Source organism: Choloepus didactylus, chromosome 3, assembly GCF_015220235.1.
Source record: "Choloepus didactylus isolate mChoDid1 chromosome 3, mChoDid1.pri, whole genome shotgun sequence".
Lineage (NCBI taxonomy): Eukaryota > Metazoa > Chordata > Mammalia > Pilosa > Megalonychidae > Choloepus > Choloepus didactylus.
In genome coordinates this window covers 43,343,094-43,370,644 of record NC_051309.1, presented here as the reverse complement: position 1 = coordinate 43,370,644, position 27,551 = coordinate 43,343,094, and the positions used below count along the sequence as shown (strand labels likewise).

General features: G+C 41.3%; 1 protein-coding gene across 5 annotated transcripts in view; it reads right to left on the bottom strand.

Annotated features, from left to right (window-relative positions):
* Nucleotides 1-14,655: 14,655 nt before the first annotated feature.
* The window catches only part of RHOH (ras homolog family member H), a 37,742-nt gene continuing 24,846 nt past the window's right edge, over nt 14,656-27,551 (bottom strand). For all 5 annotated transcript variants that reach the window (XM_037829636.1, XM_037829635.1, XM_037829639.1 and 2 more), the window contains exons 2-3: nt 16,075-16,195; nt 14,656-15,739 (exon numbers count right to left, since the gene is read on the bottom strand). In XM_037829636.1, the coding sequence (XP_037685564.1) occupies nt 14,948-15,523 (576 nt within the window). In that variant the 5' untranslated portion in view covers nt 15,524-15,739; nt 16,075-16,195 and the 3' untranslated portion in view covers nt 14,656-14,947. The remainder of the gene's footprint in view (nt 15,740-16,074; nt 16,196-27,551) is intronic.

Here is a 27,551-nt window from a genome sequence, read left to right as displayed (position 1 = left end):
GGACTGATATAAAAAACATATAACTATATTAAGGAACTCTTTCCTTTATGATTCCTTTAAATCTGCTGGGCTGCAGATTTACCTTCAGAGCATCTGCGTGGAGGGGTGGGAGAGCAACCCCCAAGTCCTCCTAATCCCACAAAGCCCCCGCCCTGAGGTGTGCAGGGCTCCTAGGTCTGACTGTTGAGCTTGTTCATAGCAGGCAAGCAGAGCTGTCGACTGGCTGCTGTGTCTGTGTCTGCCTGCTACTCTGTTGCTGCTGGGTTTGTATGCTGGCCTTTGCCTCTGAGTTTTGAGTTCTTGATTTTTTTGAATTTTTTTTTTTTTTAAGTTTCCTGCCACTGCCCCTGATGGCTTAAGCAAAGGGTAGACTTAGAAACTTCCATCTTTGAGACCTGAAACAAAAAAGACACGAAGTCCAAATCTCAGGGTCAAAGGCTGGAAGGTCTGAGGCCTGTTGGAGAAACACCCAAGTCTGCGCTTTACCTGAAGCCAGCTGTGTGTCCCTGGGCAACTCGGAGGGCCATGGAATTAGACCAAATCCTCTCTGAGCCTCATCTGACTCCCAACAGGTGAATCTAATACATAATAGTGAAGAAGAAAATTTTCAGGCCACATTAGACCCCAATTGGAACTATACACTTTAACAGAAGGAGAGAAACAATTAGTTTGGCTTTTCATGAAGTTCCCGACAATTAAGACAAATATGGTTTGGAGCCCTGGATTTACAGACAATTTCCTGCTTTCAGACTTTTCCATTTGTTGAACAGAGATATAATCTGTCTGCTTAATTCAGTTTCCTTCTAGCTTTTGTTATTACCTAAATGCTACTAAGAACATTCTCATACAGGTTTTCCAGGATATCTATGCTAGGTTATCTCTGGAGCATGAAATTTCTAGGTCAAGGTATACAAATAGTCAATGCAACTAAGTAATGTCAAAATGTTATGCCAATTTCCACTCCCAGAAGCAGCATGTAAGAGTTGCTTAGCAGACAACCACACAGTGATGGGTCTAATAAAAAAAATGTGTTCTGGTAATACAGATGATAATAGCGACAGCCAGAGCTTAGACAGGAGACCTCACTTCTGGTCAGTGATGACGTGTGTCACCTGGGCAAGTCATGTCACCTTCCTGGACCTCGTCTCTCCCACTTCAACTTTTCAGGGTCATCCTGAGCCCCAGATGAGAGCATGGTAGAATGGAAAACGATGAGTTTGGAGGTAAGAGATCTGAGCACAAACCCCAATTCTGCCAAGCATTAGTTCCATGTGTGTTGACAAGTCATTTAGCCTTGCTGAGCCTTAGCTTCCTTGCCTGCAAAATGAGCCAGATAATAATAACCAACAGCATTGTTACCAGTTCATGAAAGACATCCATGAAGTACTTTATGGCCTATAGAGGCGTAAGCAAATAATGGCAATTACTATAATAAGAAACAGAAAAGTACTTTGGAAAATTTTTAAGTGCTATGTGGGTAAATGTGTGGAGAGATGATAATGAGGATTGATTCTTTTGAGAAGTAGTGTTTAGTATCTACTATGGGCATAGCACTGCTGCAGATGCGGGGGAATCAGAGGTGGGTAAAATGGGTACCTGGCTGCAGAGAGAAGTGATAATGCTAAGGAAGGAGAGAAGATGTATTTTTAAAGTGCACATGTACAGTGATTTATTTGGGACACTGAAAACTTTATAAATCTTCTGTCAAAATCAACAGCACATCTTTGATTCCCTGAGACCTTAGCTATACCAGGCAACAACCGCCCTTGGGTTAACCCTGGTGACTCACTTGTAAATTGCAGCCCACCTGTTTCAGTCAGTGTAAAAGCTTCACAGACAGACTGGGACACCTTGCGATGCTCTATTTAAACCACACCACAATAAAGGGCAATACATCTAACTGCATCAACTGTTGGGTTCTAGAAGGGCTGGAACCTTCCTTCTTCTCAAACCCATGCTACCATGTACACATACGGCCTGCGGATTCTTAGAATCTCTCCACAGAGCCCCACAGTTCTCCTTTGAATCTATCTGGATGCTGAATTCTAGTCGTTTCCTTCCTTTCATCCAGAATCCGTTAGAAACCACTTGCCCATGTAAGGCCCCAGCACCACCCTGTTCCTGTGAATGATGTTAGTTTTCCGTCACAGTCTATTTGCTAATCCATCCCCTGAAGCGGCCTTAATTCATTTCCAACAGGCAGACGGGCTGGAATCCCCACAGGAATCAGTCACTTCTGGAGGGGGCCAGGCAATACTAACCATTGATCATTGTGTAAAGATGTACACCCCTCTCTCAGGGCCAGCAGGGAAAACATTAAGCCCATTTTCTTTTTCAGAGCAGTTGTTTTAAAACCAGGTCACAGATGTCTCCATCACCATCACCCAGGCTTCTCCTCAGTTAGGCCTCCCAAACCTATGTAAGGTACCAAGTATTTCTATCCTTTTTCCTTATGTATTTCCTTTTAAAGCACTGACTACCCACCCACATTTATTTTATTTGCTTGTTCACATAATTGTTGTCTGCAAACACACGTCGATCCCTAACTAGATCCTAAGCTCTAGGAAAGCAGGAACTTTGGCTACTTCAGTGTTGGCACCAAGAAGGTCGGGGAGATGGAAACATAAACAAGTAATTATGCAAAATGTGGTAAACCCAGTGATAGAGCAATGCTTGGGGTGTCAGCTCTTTCAGTGACTGAGTCCTCCACTTTCTTCGAATCACTTCTATAGAGACTTTAACAAGCTGAGTTAATGCTGAATGAACAAATAAGTGAATGCAGGTTGTGTCCACTCACAATAAGGAACTGAGCCTCTGTTGATCCCTTCTGTAAAAGGCTAAAAGGCACGTGCTCTGTGCTAAGAAACAGTAACACAAACTATAAAGTACAGGAAACCTGGACTGAAGAGCGAACTTACGCAAAGAGAACCAGAGAAAACAACTCCATGCTCATTTATTCCAGAATCTCTATTTAAGAAGCTTAAAGAAAAGAGCACCCAAAAGGGTGGTAGGAAGAATGAGGTGGCCTCGGTCAGCCCCCAACTCATGGGGCTTCAGACAAGTCTCTTAGTCTCAAGACCTTAGTGTCCTTATCCATTAAACAGCAGGGCCCTCCCAGCTCGGAGGAACAGAGTCTAATCATCAAATAATAAATACAGCTGCCATTTATTGAGCACTCACTACAGTGAGCGCAGTCTCAACTTATATTAGCTCCTTTAACCCTCACTGCCCTATGATATTATTTTCTCCATTTTATAGACAAGGAAACTGAAGCCCAGAGAGGTTAGGTAACTTGCACAAAGCCACAGAGCTAGTGAGTGGCAGGGGTGGGATTCAAATCCAGCAGTCTCAGTGCAGAATCTGAACTTTTTTTAAAACTTTTGAAATTATGAATTATATCATACATGTAAAAAAGTGTATAAAATACATAAGAATATTTTTAAAGAATGAATGATAGAAAAAAAATTACATGAACACCCATGTACCCACGTCCCAAGCTTAGGAAAGAGAATATTACAAATGCCTGTGGTGCCCTTGGGTGACCTGCTCAATTGCATTCCCTTCCCTCCCTGGAAGAGGTAACCACTAGTTTGAATACTGTGTTGAATCATTCCCTTGCTTTTATAATAACCAAAATTTACCTAAACATTAGGTTAAGTTTCTCCTGCATTTGATTTTTATAGAAATGTAATCATACTATATATATTATTTTGCTACTTGATTTTTTACCCTCAACATTGTCTGTATTCATCTTATATTGATATGTGTAACTGTAGCTCATTCATTTTTATTGTTGCATAGCATTCGACTGGATAAATATACCAAAATTTATTTAGCCATTCTCTGTTGACAACACTGAGTTGTTTCCAGTGTTTGTTACTACCTACAATGCTACTAAGAACATTCTCATATATGTCTCCCAAGAAATCTATGCAAGGGTATCTCTAGTGCATGAAATTTCTGTGTCAATGGTATACAAATAGTCAATGTTACTAAGGAATGCAAATGTGTTTACACTTCCACAAGCAGCATATGAGTTCCTGTTTGTTTTACATCCTTGCCAACACTTGATATTATCATGCTTTTTAATTTTTGACCAATATGGTGGTTGAAAATATAGCTCATTATGTATTTGTTTTGTTTAGTTTTGTTTTGTTTTTTTGTATTTCCCTAGTACTAGTGAGGTAGAGAAACTTTTCTTAATTATTGGTCATGCATATTTCCTCTTCTGAGAAACACCCATTTTTAAATTGGGCTGTTTTTCTTGTTGATTCATAGTAGTTCTTTACATATTATGGATAGCAGATCTTCTTAAATATAAATGAGTCATTAGAAGATCCACAATTCTTGAACATTCCTACCCCAGACCTATTCTTTTGCTTATTCAAATTAGAAATAATCAACATACTCCCCTTTTCTCTTCTGAACAAATTGATGTCAAGAGTTATATTTCCTGGATTTTGAGGCACACACAAGGAGGCAGTTACCCAGGCTGCCAAGCCCATACTCCTCAGTAGGAACTTGAGTAATCCCTTAGTACCAGAACATATAGAAGACTTTTCATATTTATTGTGTGTATCAGAGTCCCCAGGAAACCAGATTTATTCTGGGAGGTTCAAATGAAGAGCTTTGAATGAAGGTACTACTTTCATGGCCTAGATTAAGGAATGCTGTGACATCCTAAGACTAGAATCAGTAGGAAGCCATTACCTCCCTCAGGGTTGAAGGGCAAGCAGAGGAAATACTGTTCTGGAGCCCAGTGAAAGCTGGAGTGTGAAGGAGAAGCCATTCAGCAGGAGCTGTAGCCACAGAGGGACTCACAGCTACTGCCAGAGAAGCAGCACCAAAGCAGGAAAGGAGTGTGGGGAAAGTACCCAGCTGCTCTCTCCTCCACTCTCTGGTTTCCTGCCAGAGTGTCCCATCAGTTAAAACCAAGTGGAAGTCAGCCAGGAAGAGACCCTGGGGGAGGCAGTCCATAGGGTTAGCCTCCAGGAGCACAGAGAAGGGCAGAGAAGGGTAGAAAATAGAAATAGAAGAGGGCAGGGCAACAACCAGAGACCAGCCAGAACAGTGGAATATGAATCCCCTGAGAATTTTTACAGAAAGGATGACAAAAGGAAGCTCACACTGAAGGCTGCCAAGCCCTAATCACCTATCTGCCCCCACAATGCATGTACACCTAACAGGGGTCATTCTCACCCTCTTGGCTCAATTAACAAGTGTAGTAATGTCACTAAATGTAATTAATCATATAATTTTTAGCTGGTCAAGTTTGCTTATACCAAAATTACATGGTAAAACTGGGACATTATGAAAAATAATAGTCAAAGGGGAATATCCCCATATATCTGTTGAGGCCTCATTTCCTTATCAATAAAAAGGGAATAATATCTACCTTGTGAACATGCTATGAAGGTTAAACGAGATGATGCCTGTAAAGTGCCTAACAGAGGGGCTGGAACCAGCAGACATTCTAATATAGTTTGTTACTATCGTCATCATCATGTCATTTTTACATATATGTCATTGTTACAAATGCTTCTAGGTAGGTGCCCCATCATGTGACTCATTATTGACAAGTTCCAGACTATTCTATTTTAATCTACAATATTCAGCCTAAAGTATCTGTGCTGGTTTGAATGTATTATGTCTCCCAGAAAAAGCCGTGTTCTTTGATGCAATCTTGTGGGGCAGACATTTTAGTGCTGATTAGATTGGAATCCTTTGAGTGCTTCCATGGAGATGTGGCCCACCCAGCTGTAGGTGATAACTCTGATGAGAACATTTCCATGGAGGCATGGTCCCACCCATTGAGCGTGGGCCTTGATTGCTGGAGCACTATGTAAGCACAGACAGAAGGAGTGAGCTTGCTGCATCCAAGAGGGACACTTTGAAGAATGCACTGGAACTGAGAGAGGAGCTTCAGCTTACAGAGACATTTTGGAGACAGCCATTGAAAGCAGACTTTTGCTCTGGAGAAGCTAAGAGAGGACAAATGCCCCAACAGCAATGAAGAGTGACATTTTTGAGGAGCTGAAGCCTAGAGAGGAATGTCCTGGGAGAAAGCCATTTTGAAACCAGAACTTGGAGCAGACGCCAGCCACGTACCTTCCCAGCTAACAGGTTTTCCGGACGCCATCAGGCATCCTCCAGTGAAGGTACCCGATTGCTGATGTGTTACCTTGGACACTTTATGGCCTTAAGACTGTAACTGTATAACCAAATAAACCCCCTTTTATAAAAGCCAATCCATCTCTGGTGTTTTGCATTCCAGCAGCATTAGCAAACTAGAACAGTACCTGCCTAGGGATCCACCAAAACCATAACACCATAATTTGAATAACAGTTTACTGGCATAAAGCAGTTCTACAATCATTCTTGTGCTAATTCTTAGTATTAGATTTGTATCTCTATTTTAACTCAGGGAAACTGAGGCTAAATGACACACAACCCAGACTTTCTAACTCCAAAATATATCACAACTGTCCCACCTCTTACACCTTTGTTATGACCAACTTCTGTTAACTTCTACACATCAGGATATGTTTTAGAATCTACCAAAAAATTAATGTACATCTTAGGTTTATTCAAGTACTCTTTATGAACCTCTATCACAAATAAATTCTGTGATATGTTTTACCTTTTCTTGTGAAAAACTGCTTCAGATCTTGGCCAGTAATTACCTTTCTCTGTTTTATCAGGAGAAATACGGCATTCCCACCACTGATACATGCTGATCTGACTCAACCCATAAGGACAGCCTTCTCAGCAATGGAGATGAACCCTTGCAGATGGCCTGTGCCCATAGCCATATCAGAGCCCTACAGATGTGCCAAACTGGAATCCTTCCATCTCATCTCGTTCTGCATTAAGAGTTGTGCCTGTTAGAAACTGTGATGGAACCCAGAAGAGCCATGATCTTTTAATCCAATCTTGTTGAGTGGAACCGTTTGATTGAATGTTTCCATGGAGATATTACCCACCCAACTGTGGGTGAGACCTTTTGATTAGATCATTTTCATGGAGGTGTTACCCCACCCATTCAGGGTGGGTCTTACTTAGATTACTGGAGTCCCTTATGAGAGCTCACAGAGAGAAGGAGCTGAGAGAAGCTGACAGACATTTTGGAGAGAAGCTAACCTATGTAATCCAGAGTTTGCCCCTGGGAGAAGCTAAGAGCCAACACAGACCCAGACACTTGGAGATGCTGGAAGATGCAGACAGAAGGACTTTGGAGATGCTAAGCTAAGAGATGACACCCAGAGTTTGCCCTGGAGAAACTGAGAGGATTCCAAGATGCTTAGAGAGAAACCAAGCAGGCCCCAAGAGAGCCAGGCAGAGAGCTAAGAGAAGCTAAGAGAGACAGAAACCAAGAAACATTTTGGAGAAAGTCATTTTGAAACTCAATCCAGGAGCAAAGGACCAGCAGACACTGACCACAGTGCCTTCCTAGCTGGCAGAGGTGTTCCGGACACCACTGGCCTTTCTTCAGTGAAGGTATCCTCTTGTTGGTGCCTTAGTTTGGACACTTTTATGGCCTTAGAACTGTAAATGTGTAACCTAATAAATCCCCTTTATAAAAGCCAATCCATTTCTGGTATTTCACATAATGGCAGCATTAGCAAACCAGAACAAAACCCTTCCTCCGTACCAAATTCCAGAAAGAAAGAAATGGGCCTTCATTTGAAAGAAATAACTGAAATCTGAAAGGTGGAAAAGTGAAATACAAAAATGAGAATTTTTTTCCCAAGCTTTTCAAACATCAAATCATGATATATTTCATCTCTGCCACTTCATATGCAATCAGCCTATGTAATTATACTTAGAAGTTAAAGGTTGGGATAGGGACATTTGCAAACAATGGTTCTCTGTGACTTAGGTGGGTGTCCTTCTCATTGCCAGAACACTAAGAGGGGAACACTAAGATCAGTATTGAAATATTTTATTTTAAAATACAAGCCATTCAACTGTGAGAGGGGTGGGAGGCCTCCACGGCTATAAAAGATCGGATGTGACAAAGCTGTACAGGCAGGGTGCTCCGGGAGGAAGTGGGGCACAGTGGTTTTAAGCAGAGCCTTGGAGACAAACAGACCTGCCCAAGACTCCTGGTGCCACCACTCACCAGCTGTATGCCCTTGAACTTGTCGCACCAACATGGTGAGCCTCAGTTTCCCCGTGTAGGACAGGACTCGTTACAGGGTGGTCACCCACATCCCATGCAGTGAGATGATACACACACGTGCTCAGGAGGGTGCCTGGCCCGACAGAAGCCATGATAACTGTCAACCTTTGGTATTATCTTCTGTCTAATGAATTCCTTATGTGCATGTGAAAAGCAGTTTTTGGCTTTCTTGTCACTCAGCCTAATGTCAGCACACTGGATTCTGCAGCTCCCATTTAAATAGTCAATATAAAGCAAGACAGAATAGGATGAATTTCTCCCCCACTCAAATCACCGCCAACTCTATAATATAAACAAGAGCATGTTTAATGTCGCTACTTGGAATAGTTAAGAATGGACATAGAATAGTCCACAAAAAGGTACCCCAAGTTTTTCAGCTTAAGAAATATATCTCTGAGTCTAAGCAGGCAAAAATAAATATATGCTCATGTAGAAGATACTTATAAACCACATGATTACATGGATTCCACCAAAATGACCCATTTTTACTTCTTATCCCCATCAGGCTGGCAAGGGTCTGCTTCCTTCCCTAATTCACCACCCCTTTGGCACCACAGCAGCCCCAATTACTGTGCCTCCTTGTTACTCTCTCCCTCCCTCCCTCCCTCCCTCTCTGTCCCCCCCCCCCCCCATTCAATTCAACAGAATTTTACTTAGCTCCCATTCTTCCCTGGGTGTTCTGGTTTGCTAATACTGCTGGGATGCAAAACACCAGAAATGGATTGGCTTTTATAAAGGGGGTTTATTTGGTTACACAGTTACAGTCTTAAGGCAATAAAGTGTCCAACAATCGGGTACCTTTACCTGAGGATGGCCAATGGCATCCGGGAGACCTCTCTTAGCTGGGAAGGCACATGGCTGGTATCTGTTCCAGAGTTCTGGTTTCAAAATGGCTTTCTCCCAGGACATCCCTCTCTCAGCTCCTGTGCATTCTTCAAGGTGTCCTTCTTGGCTGTAGCAAGCTCATTCCTTCTGCATGAGCTCATAGAGTGCTCTCATAAACTAATCAAAACTGATGCTGAATTGGCAGGGCCACACCTCCACGGAAATCATCCAATCAGAGTTATCACCTACAGTTAGACAGGTGGCATGTTCATGGAAACACTCAAAGAATTACAATTTAATCATCACTAATATGTCTGCCCACACAAGACTGCATCAAAGATAATGGCATTTTGGGGGGCATAATACATTCAAACTGGCACAGTGGGTTGGACCCTCGGAACACTGAGATGAATAGGAGGTGGTCCTGCCTTTAAGGAGAAACTGTAAGGTAGACAGGTACCTATTGGCCTCAGTTTCTTCCAGGTCCCATTACAGAGGGTTGCACTGAATTTCTAGTTCTCAGATACAAGAGTTCCCAGAAGGAGGATTAAGCTTGGCTCCTGCCAACAGGCAGAGGTCCCATCTTGTGTGTTGCTGCCCAGGTGAAGACAGAGCCATAGAATCAGCACCTTCTGACTTTGCCCTCTCTGGGCTTCCCTCAGCTCCTCCCCTTCTGCCCTGGAAACACCTCTCCCTCCCCCACTTAGAAGCAGGTACCTGGTAACTTCCCACCTTCAAATGCCAACAATCCCAATGTCCCTCTCCAGGAAGCAAAGGAGAGCTTTGGAGACAGCCAATTTTGCTGGAGAGAAATTCATTCCTACTATTATGTTAAAGAGCTCCCCACTCCTCACAAAAATGACTCCGAAAGGAATCCTGCATTGGTTATGTGAAGGTTTGTGCACTGGGGGAGAGGGAGAAGGCTCAGCAGGGCATCAGGGCATAGGAGCTGCCCATCCCCTCCCCTCCCCCAAACCCAGGGCACCCAATGCAGAGAGATGGAAATGGTGCTCTCAAGTCAAGCAAAACAGGTGACACGGGGCAAGGACCAGTCACAGGACTGTAGGATTGGAGGTGTCTGGGGGAAGGCAGATATGTCAGCCCCAAAGAAATGAGGGCATCCCAGTCACTGGAGACTCTTATCCAGGTTTTTGGCTTTTTAGGGGATGTGGATGAGAGGAGAGGAGAAGGAGAAAGCAGCATGGAGGGAAGAGCACGAGTTTGATTTTTGTCACTGATTACAGCTATTAGAATTGACCGTATAAGAAACTAAAAAATTGGTTTGGTTATACCCACATAATTCTAATCATACTCATTTATGCCAGCTGCCTTAACATCTGTGTGAAATGACCATTTCTCATGGTGCACTTTAATAAATGTGGTTCAGAGGTGCTTGTGAGTTTTATTTGATCAAGGCAGATTGGTAGGCTGATTTATGTACCCCAGAAAAAACATGATCTTAATCTTAATCCATCCCTGTGAGTGTGAACCCATTGTAAGTAGGACCTTTTGAAGATGTTATTTTTAGTTAAGGTGTAGCCGACTGAATCAGGATGAGTTTTAATCCTATTTCCAGAGGCCTTATAAGGAGAAAGCCACGGGAGGAGCCAGTAGCTGAAAATCAGTGGAATTTGGTAAAGAGGACATCACCGTGTGGTGGGAAAGCCAAGGAGCCCAAGGATTACCAATCAGTCAGAATGCTACTGACCCAGGAGGAATAAAGCCTTCCAGCCTCTGAAACCGGAGCCAATAACTTCCCATTGTTTAGACAAACCCATTGTGTCGTATTTGTCATAGCAATCAGGAAACAGAGTCAGAGATTTATAGAACTACAGCTGATATAGTCCCCATTCTTTAAAATCTGAACTAGACCAAAAGTGAAAATTCTCTATTGAACAAACTCCAATCAAAACTTTGCCTCTAACATTCTGCTGAAATTTCTCTCAATATGGCCAATGGATCCAATGGACAATTCTCAGTTCTCTTCCACTTGAATCATCAGTAGCATTTGACATCATTGAACTCAGGGGCAGTCCCTAGACAATGACAGTGATGTCACTCAGCTAGGGGTGCATCAATGCTCCATTGATAAAGAGTTGGTAGTTAACACCAAAATGGACCAGCTTTCTTGTGGTCGTTGGAAATATATTTGTAGTTAACTGTATATAAGTCCATCTGTGAAACAGGTTTAGTTCTCCTCAACTAAGCTTTTTATATTGTCTTCAGCAAATACCAAGTTTTAAAAGTCTATTTAGAGAATCTACTTCCAAGATGGTTTAAGCCTAAGAGGATGTAACAGTATCAACTCCTACCCACAGCCCTGCAACTTGGTGAGTATCCACTATGCATCAGAAACTGCATAGCCTAGTAGTTAAGGTCACAGTCTCTTCTAGAGCCTCTCTACCTGAGTTCAAAATCTGCCACTGAGGCTTACGGTTTAGAGAACAAGAGAATATAAAATAAAACATGTAGGGCTACCATGAGCAGTTGTGTAAATTGTGCACTGAATAAAGGTACTCAGCCAAGGGGGTTGGGGGGTGGCAGCTGCTGTTCTGTCCAGGCCTCTCTCCCCACACCATGTGTCCACCTGAAGGAGGGGGCCCATGAGATGTGTCCCTTTAGAGGGGGTGACTCCCTTTAACTTACACAAAGGTGCCAAATAATCAAGCAGCGTCTCTGAAATGGGGGCCTCTGTTTTCACTATAATTTGGCCATGGGGTCAGAGTTACATTTAGAAGCCTGGCACCTAGAACACTGCCTGGCACATGGCAGTATTCAACAAGTACTCCATCGAATGAATGAATATAAAACAATGTGAGAACAAGATACAAGGGCTGAATGTTGTAGACTATAGCAGTGTTTCTCAAAGTGTGGTCCAGGAATCCCTGGGGCTCCCCCAGACTCTTTTGACCATGAAAATACTAAGAATACTTGTCTTTTTCATTCTCATTCTCTACAAGTGTACAGTGTTCAAAAACTTCATTGATATGGTTTCAGATTTCACATTGTAACTAACCTTTAAGAAACTACAGCTTGTCAATTATTGGACCACTATCAAAGAAGAATATCCACATGTGTCTGAAAGGGCTATTAAATATTCCTCTTTGTTCTAACTACATATGTGTGTAAAGCCAGATTTTCTTCAAATATTGCATCCAAAACAACTGATTGCACCAGACTGATTGCAGAAGCAGATTGTCTTGCTTACTGGCTGCTATGACAAATACCATACAATGGGTTGGCTTAACAACAGGAATTTATTGGCTCACAGTTTTGAGGCTCAGAGAAGTCCAAAGTCAGGTGTCAGTAAGTTGATGCTTTGTCTGAAGTCTGAGATATTCCAAGGCTGGCTGCCGGTGATTGTTGGGTTCCTTGGCTTTCCCATCTCATGGAGAAGTCCTCTCCTTTTCTTCTGTTTCATTGTCTTCTAGCTTCATGCTTCTGCCTGTGACTTTGTCTTCATAAATCCTCCAGAAATAGGATCAGGTCCCAATCCTATTCTGTTGGGTCACACCCTAACGAAAAATAACATCTTCAAAAGATTCTATTTACAACAGGTTTGCACTCACAGGAATGAATTAAGATAAGATTATGGCGTTTTTCTGGGATGCATAATTCAACCTACCACACAGATATAAGAATCCAGCCATCTAATATTAAGTTATGCATTAAAGAGGTTTGCAAAAATTTAAAAAAATGCTGCTCTTTTCAAGAAATTTTTTGTTTAGGAAAATAGTTATTTTTCATTTAAAAATGTGTAATTTATGTTAACATTTAATGGATTTATTATTGCTATTTTAAATGAATTAATATGTAAATTTTTAGATTTCTCAGTTTTAACTTTAATACAGTTAATAATTGAGAACTACAACCCACATCAACAATTTGGGTTTCTTAATAATGTTTAAGTGTAAAGTGCTCCCAAGACCAAAAACTTTGAGAACTGTAGGTATAAAAGAGACGAGATTCTCAGAATCATCTGGACAACTACAACAGGCAGTAGATGATACCTCTGTGTGCCTGTCTTCACAACTCTTCCTCAAGGTACATAATCCTTTCTTCCCAACCTTTACAGATTAGCAGGACCATTGCTTTTAAGCTATTAGATAGAATGGAGTTTGTGTGTGCATGTGTGTGCATGTCCATGTGTGTTCCCTATTTATTCAGTATTTCCCCTGATAACTTTTTATGGAATATCTGATCAATTGCTATACAGTTTCCTGTCCCGTGTGCTTGGATTTCACCCCATTAATTTTTGACTTTTTAACTCAGGTCCTCCATATTCTAGAAATAGTAAAAGCTCTAAATTCCATCCTTCTTTTTCCCCCTTACACATGCATTTATGTAGATGCTGGTCAGAAAGAAGGACGCCTATTACCACCTCCAGAGGTGGAGTCTCACCACTTGGAGGGTGGAAGGAGAGTAGCAAAGCCTGCCACCAGGAACTCAGTCCTCGGGGAGCGACCCAACTCCATGGTTCACAAGTATCAGGGTCACCAACAGAAGCACGACCACCCAGCACCGGATGCATTTTACTCACATAAAGAAGAGACAGAGTGAAGTCTTTTCACTAGTGGGCATCAGTTCTCCATACCCAGAGCATCTCAATCCATAGCCAAGGCAGGGAGATGTTCTATGGGCAGGAGCCTTCTGTTTTGAGGTTTGAGCCACAGTGGGAGAACCCCACTCCCTCCCTGCCAGGGACAGATATACCACCAGGTGTGAGTCGGATGCTATGAAACATGCCCACTTTCGCCAGACAGTCTCCAGTGGATATTTACATATGCTCAGGGCAATAGGGGAAAGAAGGTACTGGAATTCCCCTTATTGACGAGAGAATTGTATTTCATCCCAGGCTTTCCTACCTGGTCCTGAGCACAGGATGAATTTGTGGATGCCAGGGAAGGGTAGCAGGTCACGCCAGGACTCTCCCCTACCACAGCAGATACCTTCCCAATTATTTTGATTATATACTAAAATGAATAAATTACATTGCCATGCCAGTTCAGTTTAGAGCTCAGTTAGCTAAATAACCATCATTTCTCAGGACTTGCAACCAGGTAGGAGTCACGCCGTCAGAGGAAGCAGGCAAAGTGGAGTGGTTCCTGAAATAAAAATGGAATCTGCAGCTATTACTTGGAGCAATCTGATTCACAACCTGAAAAGTTTTCCTTCAATCCATTTTGGTGAATGAGAGAGAAATACCTGATGCATAACTGGAGTTCTTTGGGTGAAAGGTAATATAAAAAGAAAATGCTTTTTTATCATTACAGAGAAATATAGTGATAATTTAAAATCATTAGGCAGTATTAAAATATCATGTTATTGGACTACATTTTATATACATACAGCTCTGAATAAGATAGGTATGTGGAAAATTAATGGCAAGGATCAGTTTACTGTCATTTTTAAATTTAATTACCTAATAAAATCCAGCAGACAAGTGATTTCAACAAAATTACCACTCCAGACAAAAATAATAATGCTATGAACATATAGCAGAAATCTACTCACACAGCAGTTTATATTTGTGAATATGAAGGAAAAGACTTTCCAAGTGTGATAGCTAATTATGTACAAGCATCATATACTTTGTTACTATTTAAATAAAATATGTCTTTAAATATGGAATTCTTTGGAAAATTCACTTCATTGTCCAAAATTATGGAGATCGTTTTAATTTTCTTTTAAGTCAAAGATGGAATATCCATCGTGGCTTCCCAAAGGATTTTCTAATTGGGCTGGGCAAGGAGTTCATTTGTTGGGTGCGTTTAGTGAAAACATCCAGTGGCCAAGTCTCGTCAACAACTGTATCCAAATGAAAACACTTCTTGGGATGTAACCAGAAAGAGCACTAACCCTTCCCGGCTTGCCCACTCTCCCACTGTCCATTAGTTTTTGGGGTGCGTAAATGAGTGTTGGGTGAAGTCTCTCCCGGATTTAGAAGATCTTGCACTCATTGATGGAGAAGAACTTCCTTCTGTTGCGCCTCCTGGCTTGGTTGACGGCCGTTCGGACGGCACACTCAAATACCTGCTGTACCCCCCGGTTGCTGAGGGCCGAGCACTCCAAGTAGCCCTTTGCTCTCACATCCTGGGCCAGTCTTTTCCCTTCGATGGCACTGAGGCAGGAGGCCCGGTGGGGGCCCACCTCCCGCTGGTCAGTCTGGGTGGCTACCACCAGCACAGGGGTGCAGGGCAAGTGGCTCCTGATTTCACTGATCCACTTGCTCTTCAAGTTCAGGAAAGAGTTATGGTTGGCCACGGAGTAGCACATCAGCACCACGTCTGCCTGCTGGTAGGAGAGGGGCCGGATGCTTCGGAAGGCATCGTTGCCAGCTGTGTCCCAGAGGCCCAGGCTGATCTGGATGCCATCCATGAAGACGTCCACACCTGTGTTCTCATACACCGTGGGCTTGTAGGCCTCCGGGAAGGTCTCCGAGGTGAAGCGCACCAACAGTGAAGTTTTTCCCACAGCAGAGTCACCCACCAACACACACTTGATGGAACTCAGCATCTTCCCAGTCTGGTGTCCTAGCTACAAGCTCAGAATCGCAAGGCAAAGAGCCCTCAGTGGACTGCTACAGCAGACGCCATTCAACGAGAGGAATGAAAACCGGGTGGGTTTGTGTTCTCGGGACCTCTGACAGCACCTTGTGGACTATTACTTCTCCCCGTCCATCAGAGGGAGAAGCGTGGTCTACTGTGAAAACCTCCAAAGCCTATTCTTCCACTAGAACAGAAAGAGAAGGGGAAAATAAATGAGACTTTCCCTCCCGTTTTTTGTTAATAGGGGAGATTCCTCACTGGCAAACTCATTGAGATGTAAACTGATGAAATGCAGGGCCCATTGCAGTGTACCCTCCAAACCCACTCTCCTGGAGCCAACCTGGAGGTCGGGCCCCCTTCCCCTCGGCAAAGAGAGCATGGATCAGTAATCCCCAGACACAAGCACCCACAACGCCATACAGCCAAGAAGCAGAAGCTGATTTTATCTCTAAAATCAGACTAGTGATAAAAACACATGCAGCTTCTCCGATCCCAACATGAAAAAACCTCAGTGGCAACCTGGCACGTGAAGATGTTTTTCAAACAGCTCCGTGTTGGCTTCTGCTCCAAGAAGTAGGGAAGGAGGTTGAGAACGTTCACTTTGTCTTCAATTTTCAATGGATTCCAGCTGTCGTGGGAACTGCAAGAAAGAGAAATGCCATTAGCGACAGATACTGTAAGCATTTTCCTTAATTGATTGATTTATCACCCGGTCCTTTTATACATGGGAATTCTTGTTGAGGGAGGAGAAAAGAAATCACCAGAAAAATCTGTTATGGTTTTTCTCTTGAGTTTTTTCCAAATTCTAGCATCTCAACATTTCTAGGAAATGAGACAATCAGTTATAGATGTAATGGAAAGGGCACTGTCCCTGGAGTTTTCTGCATCTGAAATCAGTTTCCATTGCTTATACAACTGCATGACTTTGGGCACTTTATCTCTGAGCCTCAGTTTACACATCTGCAAGATGGTGATAAATTTAGGAACCACTTCTCAGAGTTGTTGCACAGATTAAAGTCTGTCTTTCGACATTTTGGGACAGCCACCTACCTATCAGCAACTCTGCTAAGCCCCTGGCTAAACATAATAATCTGCTTGAAAGCAACCATATTTAGTGTCCATCTCTTAAACAGGGCTGCATAAATGTTGACAGAATCTGAATTTCATAAAGGGTCAAATAAATTCTCATTCACGGCAGATCAGAGAGTTCCAGACGATGAGATCAGCCTTGGAGACAGAATGTTCCATCTGCTATGGACATTTTCACAAGGCCAGCCCAGCTTCAGATGAAAAAATGGTCGTTCAGACCAAAACTCAGAGTAAAGGTTATTAATACACTCTGGGCTTATAATATACCTTCCCTGTTGGAGATCTTCCCAACATCTCACATACAAAGCAGACCCAGAGGTCAGCTTTAAGGCATACTTTTTTTAAATCACTCTTCTAAATCCTGACATTCCAAGACATTTCTACTCTTGTTAACCCACAGCCTCTGGTTGTTTGATTATACACAATAGCCTTTGCAAATGAGTTAGTCAAATAAACAATTCGCATGATTTTCACGTATTCATTTTTAAACACACGTGAGCTGGGTGACCTTGTCCAAGTTACTTGACATTTCTGAACCTTGTTTTCCTCATAAAATGAACATAAGAAAAGCACCTTCCTCATGGATTATTGTAAGGTTTCAATGTATGGAGAGCCTTGCTTAGTGTGGAACCTGGCACATGGGAACTATAAGGAGCCATCACGTTATCTGTATCACTACCATTTATTTAATATACCAAATATTGACTGTCCAAAGCACAGGGACTGGGATGTCAAATACTCAGCTGTATTCTGAGGATGTGAGTTGGATAACTCTCAGACACCAATGTCCTGAACACCCACTTGTCACCAGACCATTAAAGAAGATCTCCTTGTGGGCTCCATCAGGTCTATTAAGCTTTAGTTCCTAGACTTACAGATGACTTAAATATATGCATTTGTGACACCCTCATTACTTAGTCCAGAGACAAGACCTATAGACATTTTTAAGATTTATTTTGACTCAATGCAACAGGACTGGAACTAGGAAAAATGTGTCTATGTCAGACTCTTGGTTACTTAAATGGGATCTTTCTAATTGATTAATTAACTAAAAGCCAAATTTCCTGAGTGATTATCTGCAAAAGGAGGTTGAAGAGGCGTAATTATCAAGAACATAGGCTTAAAGTTGGGTAGTTCTGGAATTGAATCCTGACTGCCCAACCGATTACCTGTGTGATCTTTTTAACTTCCCTAAGCCTATTCTATAAAATCAATGTAGTAATATCTACATCACAGGTTTGTTGAGAGTAGTCAATGTGCTAAGATACAAAAAATGCTTAGCATAGTGCCTGGCACATAGGAAACATGCAATAAATAATCTTTATTACTAATAACATTTAAAAATAATTATAAATGTAAGGCTAAACAATTAATTAAAAATGGGGAATTTGAAGTGGCACTAAAGAAGTTTCTCACGCAAAGGGTGGTTGGGTTATCTTACACCCAGCTGTGATAATGAAGCAAAAGAAAAAGAAAAAAACACTGATAAATAACAAACATGGGATTTCTTCTTGCATCATAAAAATAAAAATTTGATACGGAAAAAACTTCTCGTCTGGGTTTTGCCACCCAGAGAATGCCCAGAGAAGCAGCTCTGTTCAGTCAGGTGACCTTCACACACACCCCAGTTCTGACACTGAAGCCCTTCAAGTCAGCTGTTGGGGGCCTCAGTTTCCCAAACTGTAAAAGGGGTCGCTAGACAAGATTAGCTTTCTCTGTGTTTCTATTAAAACTTAAGCCAAAAGAGTATCTTTATTACTTGCTACCGGGAATATAAGAACATAAACCAACACAGCATTCCGAAGCAGTGAAGACGGCTGCTAAACCTTGGTGACGGGCGTCACCTAACAGCAGATGGCCAAATATGGGGCTTAGAGGAAAAGGTGGGGAGGAGCTCAGCCCAGGTTAGGGCAATACCCTATATAGACATGAGAGCGAATCTTCAGAAAGTGTGTCACGCGTGCCCACAACTGAGCTGCTGTGGGTCACATCATCAGCATATAAGATTGATGGGCTTGATTTCAGCAGAACTTTTCCTAAGGGAGGCCTTCTCCCCAAAAGGGCTGCCAGGTGGAAAATCAAAACAGGTTTTCAGTGGTATTTCACAAGTGGCTAATGGCAGCCATGCCCCAGTTATCTATCTCTCAACACAGACGAGTTACTGAGAGTAACTTCAGATTGCTGCTGAGTGATGCCACAGCGTGAGCCCCTTAGGCTGCTCCTCTCTGGGCCTAAATCAGACAGCATCAATGAACCTTCAACCCCAGAACCTCTCAGGTCCCAAAACTTGATTTCTCTTCCCCTTTCTCCTTTTTCTGCTGTTTTCACAGAAAAGAAGCCTTCAGTAAGCCTCCATCCTGCACTCACAGAGAGCCAGAGGGGGAAGGGAGGCTTCTCTTGCGAAAGCAAAGGGGTCAGGCCCTCGTGACCCTTATAGCCAAGGGGGAAAGGCAGACGGAAGGGCGGGTTTAGGGAACAAGGCATCCCAATGCATTTCCTCTTCTGGAGTTCACAAAGGCTGTCCAGGAGGAAATCTGGTTTCACTTCCACCTCAACTCTCACCCTATTCTAACACATACCCACTCTATTACCCCTGCTTCAGACCCGCTCAGTGCTGCTCTCTTTACTCATCCCCTCCCCAACTCCCACCTCTTCTTGAAAGTCTTCCTTGACTCTCCCCTCCCTTATCAAGGTGCCCCTCCCCCGTGTTCCTGCAAGGCCCCCTCCATAGCTCCTACGTAGCAATTATCACACTCTGCTGAAATGGCTGGTCCTTTTATGTAAAACTGAAATAAGATCTGCCTTTCCTTCCTCACGGGGAACTCGTGAGGATCAGGTGGAAAGCAATGTACAGCAAGAATTTGTGCTTGTACGTTTAACAATACTTTGTACATTTGGAAATGCTCTGTTTTGTGAGAAAGCCCCTTTAGAATGCTATAGCATGATATAGGACTAAGGTGAAATTATGTCTATTATGATCTAATTGTTATTATTGCCGGTTTTGAATTAGTGGCGCTTTGGCTGAGGTGGCTGGCTTCAAAATTCTGATGGGATTATCGGTTGTCCTTTCAAAACTACAGACCCATGGCAGCCATCAGCCAGTGTCAACTACAGACGCTACATCTAAATGTCACTCTCCGCAAAGAGCCTTGGCAAAGGGACTGTGCTGGCAGCAGGTGATTCATTCATTAAGGAAATGGATGGTTACATGAATCTAACACATTTAGATGACCTCAGCAACTCCTCTCTGGCCAGGACTTCTGTAAGTGACCCCTCCACGCCAACAGAGACCTCCCAGAAAAAGTAGGTCTTGCTCAGGAAGGCGGAACCCACCACAGAGCTTCCCATCTGGCAAGGGGTGGTGGGTTCTTCAGTTTGGTTTCTTTTTCTTTGAGGGAAAAGGAGAGCCACTCAAAAAATCTTAGGCAGCTTAATAGGAAAAAAAAAAAAAAAAAAAATCTAACCCTCTCCAAACTTCACTGCTCCAAATTCTTATTCTGTTCCCCTTAATATCTTCTAAACATATTTTCAGATTTTAAAAATTTTATTTTCAATACCTTCTACACACTTGTCAGGCTTTTAGCCAAAGAGCTTTCCATTGTGTCAAAAATTCATTATTGCAGCTTCAGTGGCAGAGAGATTCCAAAAGGAGCCGAGAGGTCACTCTGGTGGGCACTCTTACGCACACTTTAGACAACCCTTTTTAGGTTCTAAAGAATTGGGGTAGCTGGTGGTGGATACCTGAAACTATCAAACTACAACCCAGAACCCATGAATCTCGAAGACAATTGTATAAAAATGTAGCTTATGAGGGGTGACAATGGGACTGGGAAAGCCATAAGGACCACACTCCACTTTGTCTAGTTTATGGATGGATGAGTAGAAAAATAGGGGAAGGAAACAAACAGACAAAGGTACCCAGTGTTTTTACTTCAATTGCTCTTTTTCACTCTAATTATTATTCTTGTTATTTTTGTGTGCATGCTAAGGAAGGTGTCAGGGATTGATTTAGGTGATGAATGTACAACTATGTAATGGTACTGTGAACAATCAAAAGTGCGATTTGTTTTGTATGACTGCGTGGTATGTGAATATATCTCAATAAAATGATTAAAAAAAAATTCATTATTGCACAGCCATTCCTCATTGTTAGCATGGCCTTTGAGTTAGTTCCAGGATTTCCATAATTAACAACTGTGCCATTAATAGCCTTATAAAAGTTACTTTTGATGTGGGAGGATTTTCTCGAGGGATATATTCACATATGGCATTACTGGATCCAAGGGGCAATCTGTGATTTTATTTACATTTATTGCTCATCCACCAGCCACTGTACTAAATACTTTCTATATATATTCCTTTGTTGTTTGAGTCATTAAAAAAAAAAAAGGTATATATTTGGTTAGGGCATAGCATGTGGCAGGCACTGCAGCAGTCCTTAGGACGTAATAACTAACAAGATGGTCGCTGTCTGTGGCAATTCCAGGAGGTTGAGGATCTTGCCTACAGTCACAGAGCTGAGTGGCAGAGGCAGAGTTAGATCCACACAGAGCCCAAAGCATCATTACCACACATGCCATGATTTCCATCAACCCTTTCCAAGGCACCCCAAATTAAACTGTGCTTCCTGTGCAAACACAGCTTCAAGATACTTTCCCTACCAACCCTCACCCCCCCAGTCGGCTCACTATTCCCATTCCCCTCATACAAAGAAACCAGTTCTCAACGTTTATAAGGAAGTGTGCTGTTTCTTGATCCACAAGTGTGCTCAGTTTGTGAAAATTCATTGAGCTATATGCTTACAATGAGCTCACTTTTCTGTAAGTATATTAAATATCAATAAAAAGTATTTTAAAAAAATAAGGGTTAAAATAAAATAAAGATGGTGTTTTTTTTTTTTTGTGGTGAATGTCTTCTCAAGTAGTATTTTATCTTACATTTCATCTTGTGAGAGTTCATTTCACTAATTCTCAGTCCTACTTTAATAATTCCTCCCAGCTTGTTTCCAATTGCTACAAATAATAGTAAATCCCCACTCAAAAATCACAAAAAGAAATCATTTTTAAATCATTTTTTATACATAGTTCATCCCTATTCCAAATGAATTGTCTTCTGAAAGTTCATTTGCAAGTTGCTGGTTTGCAACTTTTAATGCATGTTCCCCAGAGTCAAGGTTCTAATCAGTACTTACATTCCAAAGCCGAAAGCATTTTTAGTTCCATCACAGTTAAATGAAACAGAGCATCTCAAGCCCTGAGACCTCCCATTTTCAGTGCCTTAAGCCTCGACGCCCCTCTGAGCCATGAGCCCCTTTAACCCCCAGGCCAACCAGGACCAGGCACCCCTTCCCCTCCTCATTCTGGCCACCCTGCCCCAGCTGGGCACTTCCACTCCCAGGAGCACAATAATCAGATTGTGTCGCCTCAGCTCGAGCTCTCAGCCTGGTCATATTCAGTCACATTTCAAGGCTGGCCAGCCTTGCAACTGTCAGAGTTCCAATTCTTAAGGGACGCTAGAGCCTCATCTCAAAATGAAAGCAGTATTTAAATGTATTTACCACAACTTCTCTCCAAGTGTTGGAAAAATACTGAAAAGCTGCTCGGAGTGCGGAGCAATCCCCAAGGGGCGCGTTCAAGGAAAGCCACGTGGCCACTAAACTTCTTTCGGGGGGACATGAACCTCATTTACTAAAGGATTCTTATTTCTCTGTGTGAGTATGCATGTTTGGGCCTGAGCTGGTTTGTTCGTTACAAGAGAGAACAAAGAGGCAGATACGTGTATATCTTACCATGATCTGATATAACAACAATATAAAGCAAAGAATGCAAACTATGGCCCACCCAGGCCAAATCTAATCCACCACCTGTTTTTGTGTGGCCCATGAACTATGAATGGTTTTTCCATTTGTTAATGGCTGAGGAAAAAAAAGAGAGGAATAATATTTCATGATATGGGAAAATTATACGAAATTCAAATTACAGATTCCATAAATATAGTTTTATTGGAACACAGTCATGTGCATTCATTTATGTGTCATCTATGGCTGCTCTCATGCTACAACACAAAGTTGCAACAGAGACTTTATGGCCTGCAAAGCCTAAAATATTTACTATCTGGCCCTTTACAAAAAGTTTGCCAACTCCTGCTATAAAGAGAGCCAGATCAGAGGAAGAGGAAGAACACAGACTCTGGCATCAAGCAGGCTTGAGTTTGACTCATGCATGTGCCACTTACTGTGTGCCTTGGGCAAATTACTTAGCCTCTCTGAACTTTGTCAGTAGAAGCAGTAGAATATAGTAGTATAGGAGTGTTGGAATGAGGAAGGCCTTATCTGGAGTAGAAGCAGTGAGACTAGAAAGGAGGAGAGGGACCCCAGCAATACCTGTGAGGTAGAGTTGACCAACGGGCCTTCGGAAGTGAGAGGAGGCTGATCTGGGGCCTGTGAGGAAGCCAATGGCAAACACAGGAAAAGCTGGAGGAGAGAGACTGGCCTGTCAGACAAGGTAAAGGATTATGTATTGTAGAGTGGGGTGCCTGCTGATGAGTCAGATTTCAGGAGAGCCAAGGAGGCTGTGGACACCTTGCAAGGGATAAGAATAAGTGGGAAGGGAAGAAACAGTGGCAGCAAAAATGGCTCTCACTCCCCCCTACGTGGGACCCGACTCCCAGGGGTGTAAATCTCCCTGGCAATGCAGAATATGACTCCTGGGGATGAATGTGGACCCGGCATCGTGGGACTGAGAGTATCTTCTTGACCAAAAGGGGGATGCAAAATGAGACGAAATAGTTTCAGTGGCTGAGAGATTTCAAATGGAGTCGAGAGGTCACTCTGGTGGACATTCTTACGCACTATATAGATAACACGTCTTAGGTTTTAATGCATTGCAATAGCTAGAAGTAAATACCTGAAACTGCCAAACTCCAACCCAGCAGTCTGGACTCCTGAAGACAATTATATAATAATGTAGATTACAAGGGGTGACAGTGTGATTGTGAAGACCTTGTGGATCACACCCCCTTTATCTAGTGTATGGATGAGTAGAAAAATGGGGATAAAACCTAAAGGACAAATGGGGTGGGATGGGGGGGATGATTTGGGTGTTCTTTTTTCACTTTTAGTTTTTATTCTTGTTCTGGTTCTTTCTGATGTAAGGAAAATGTTCAGAGATAGATTGTGGTGATGAATGCATAACTATGTTATCATACTGTGGACAGTGGATTGTATACCATGGATGATTGTATGGTGTGTGAATGTATTTCAATAAAACTGAATTTAATAAAAAAAAATCCATTATTTGTATTATGACTTTGCTTCCCCTTCACTTTCTGGTACATTTTTACTAAAATTACTCTAAAGCAAATAAAATCACCGTTTCTTGAAAAAAAAAAATGGCCCTCACTCATCCATGAACTTTGGTATGAGATATCTGGCCACACACATGTTCATTTCCATATTATTTTTAATGACAAAAAAATTATCCAAGAATGGGTGGTTGATTAAATTAATTATAGTCTGTCCCTATGAGGGATATACTTTAAAATAACAGTGTACAACAGTGACAGGGGAAAGGCTCTTTAAGCTAAATGGGAAAAAAGCAGGTTTCAAAAGGATATGTACTGGGAGATATCTGCAGAACCTTGTATTAGGCAATGGATACTTAGATTTACATCAAAAACACAAGCAACAACAGAAAAAAATAGATAAATGAGATTTCCTCAAAATGTAAAACTTGTGCATCTAAGGACATTATCAAAAACTGAAAAGACAACCAACAGAATGGGAGAAAATATTTGGAGACCATACATCTGATAAACATTTAACATCCAGGTTGTATAAAGAAATTCTACAACTCAACAACAAAAAGACAAAAAACCTGATTTTAAAATGGGCAAAGAACTTGAATACATATTTCTCCAAAGATATACAAACAGCCAAAAAGCACATAAAAAGGTGCTCAACATCAGTAGCCATCAAAAAAAAATGCAAGTCAAAACCACAATGAGATAACATTTCACATCCACTAAAATGTCTATTATTTTTAAAACAGAAAATAGTAAGTGCTGATGAGGATGCAGTAAAATAGGAACCCTCATATACCGTTGGTGGTAATGTAAAATGGTATAGCCACTGTGGAAAACAGTTTGGAGATTCCATAGAAGTTCAGTATAGAATTACCATTTGACCCAGAAATCCCATTTCTAAGTATATACTCAAAAGAATTGAAGCAGGGACTGGACAGATATTTGTACACCAAAGTTCATAGCACTGTCAAAAGGTGGAAGCAACCCAAATGTCCAAGAAGATGAGTGGATAAACAAAATGTGGTGTGTACATACAAAGGATTATTACCCAGCCTTAAAAAGGAATGAAGTTCTGATACAAGTCACCACCTGGATAAACTTGTAAGATATCATGGTGAGTGAAATAAGTCAGATGCAAAGGGACAAATAGTGTATGATTCCACTTACATGAAATTACTACATTATGCAAATGCATAGAGACAGAAAGTAGGGTAAAGGTTACCAAAGGAGTGGGTGGGGGTGGTGAATGGGGAGTTTATGCATAATGGGTACAGGATTTCTGTTTGGTGTGTGGGAAAGTTCTGAAAATGGATGGTGGTGAGGGTAGCACAACATTGTGAATGTGATTAATCCTACTGAATTGTTTGCCTGGGAGTGGTTGAGATGAGAAAGTTTATGTTGAATATATGTTTCCACAGCTTAAAAAAAAAGGGAGAGAACTAAAGAGGTAATGACAAATAAATGCAATACCTGAACCTAGATGGTATCTATTAATGAATATGAAAAAATGGAATATACACTGAAAATTTTATATCAATGTTAAAGTTTGTGAACTTGATAACTGTACTTAAGGTGATTACATAAGAGAATATCCTTGTTCTTGGGAAATGTATATGGAATTATTTTATGTTCAAGGAGCATGATGTATATAACCTACTCTCAAATGTTTATAAAACTGATTTATAAATAAAGATAGATGATTAGATAGATTAGATGATAGATAGATAAGTGATAGATGATATAGATAGATAGATTAGATAGATAGATAGATAGATAGATAGATAGATAGATAGATAGATAGATAGATAGATAGAGATAGATGATAGATAGATAGATGATAGAATAGTACAGCAAATGTGGCAAAATGTTAAAATTGGTGGATCTGGGCACCTGGTGGGAAGTTATGTTAGGGTTCTCTGTATGGTTTTGTATTATTTTTGCTACTTTCCTATAAGTTTGAAACTACTTCAAAATAAAAGTTTAAGAGATAAAAAAAGGTTATGTATGTATAATTCCATGAATACAAAAAAGTCTAGAGGGCTATATGTACCCAAATGTTAAGATGGGCTGTCTCTGGGTCCTGGGATTGTAGGTGATTCTCATTTTCTTCTCCTTGCTTATGCACATTTAAAAATATTTCTACAGTATGCATGTGGTTTTTGTGCAATTTTGAAAAAAATGCTTTTTATGTGAAGTTTTGTTATTCGAGTTTGGCTCGAAGGGAAAGAAAAGTGTGAGCTAATCCCTTGAGGCTGTAAAGGATCTCTATGAGCTCCCAATAGTGTCTTTGCTAAAAAAATTTTTAGATCTGGACAGCTGAATTCACTTAAAATTCCTAAAGCACCTCTCTGGCTTGAGGTTCCTATTTAAAAGTCTATTTCTTCCTCTCCCTCTCCGTGATGGAAACAAGACACGCAAAGCTGAGTAATTCAGCCTCTTCTCTGACAGCTGTCCAGTTACTTCAGCCCTAAGCTCATCTTTTCTTTCTTTTTCTCACTTAAATAGGGGAGTTTTAAGAGTCCTGTTTATGTTTTTTAGATATTCCAAGAAATCTGAATATGGCCTGGGTGTTGGATGACATTAAGAAACCAATACTAATTTTGTTAGGCAATAATTTTATTGTAGTAATATTTTTAAGTCCTTATCTGATACAGAGATGTTAACATATTTACAGGTGAAATAAATGTGATGTCTGGGATTTATTTTACACTATTCCAAGGGGAATAAAAAGAAAGGATGGAATAAGATTTGCAAAATGCTGAGAACTGCTAATCCTGGGCAATGGGTACATGGGGATTCATTAGTCTATTCTCTACTTTTGTGAAGGTTCAAAATTTTTCATTATAAAATTTTTAAAGGGTATGATCTTTTGTTTTTTATAGTATTTTATCCAAACTGTAGTTTTATTCTCACCTTTTAGTTACAAAGAAAATGCAGGAAAGTATCACCAAAAATAATAAATATTCTTTATGCTGCAGTGAAGTTTTCAAGCAGTTGGAGGAATATCAGTGCATCAAATAGCAAGTGATGTTAGGATAGACGGAGCAAAGGCTTAGACCTGCCTCGGGAGGAAGGGGTATGAGGAGGAAAAGCCCAGCCCTGAGTAAGGATCCCCTGCCAAGTCATAAAAAGAAAACCTTGTGCTTCAAGCACAGGCTCCACCTGAATCTCAATAAGACATCGCTGTATACCCCTGGGAAGTAAGGGCATCTCTAGAAAATATTCCAGCAAAGGATGCTCTTGAAGTTGCTTTGAGATTATCAGAACTCTTAACTTCCTAACTTGTATAATTACATTCACTAACTTCCCTGGTCTTTCCTGCCCTATTTCTGCAGAGTATCTTCCTTTCCACAAAAGAGCAAAATGTCATAATGAAAATAACTTAAAAAGAAAAGAAAAGAAACACAAGAATGAAAATATATTACTCACACAAAACCAGAACACAAATCAAACTAACTGGGAGTGAGGGAGACTCTCTGCCCTGGGAGTCTTTTTTGTCTGAAAACTTTTATGAGGGCTTTAGAGAATTTCTGTCTCCTATAGGATTTTACATTTTCCCCTTGGATTTAAAGTAGAGCCGTATCTGATCTTTACTTACTATGAAA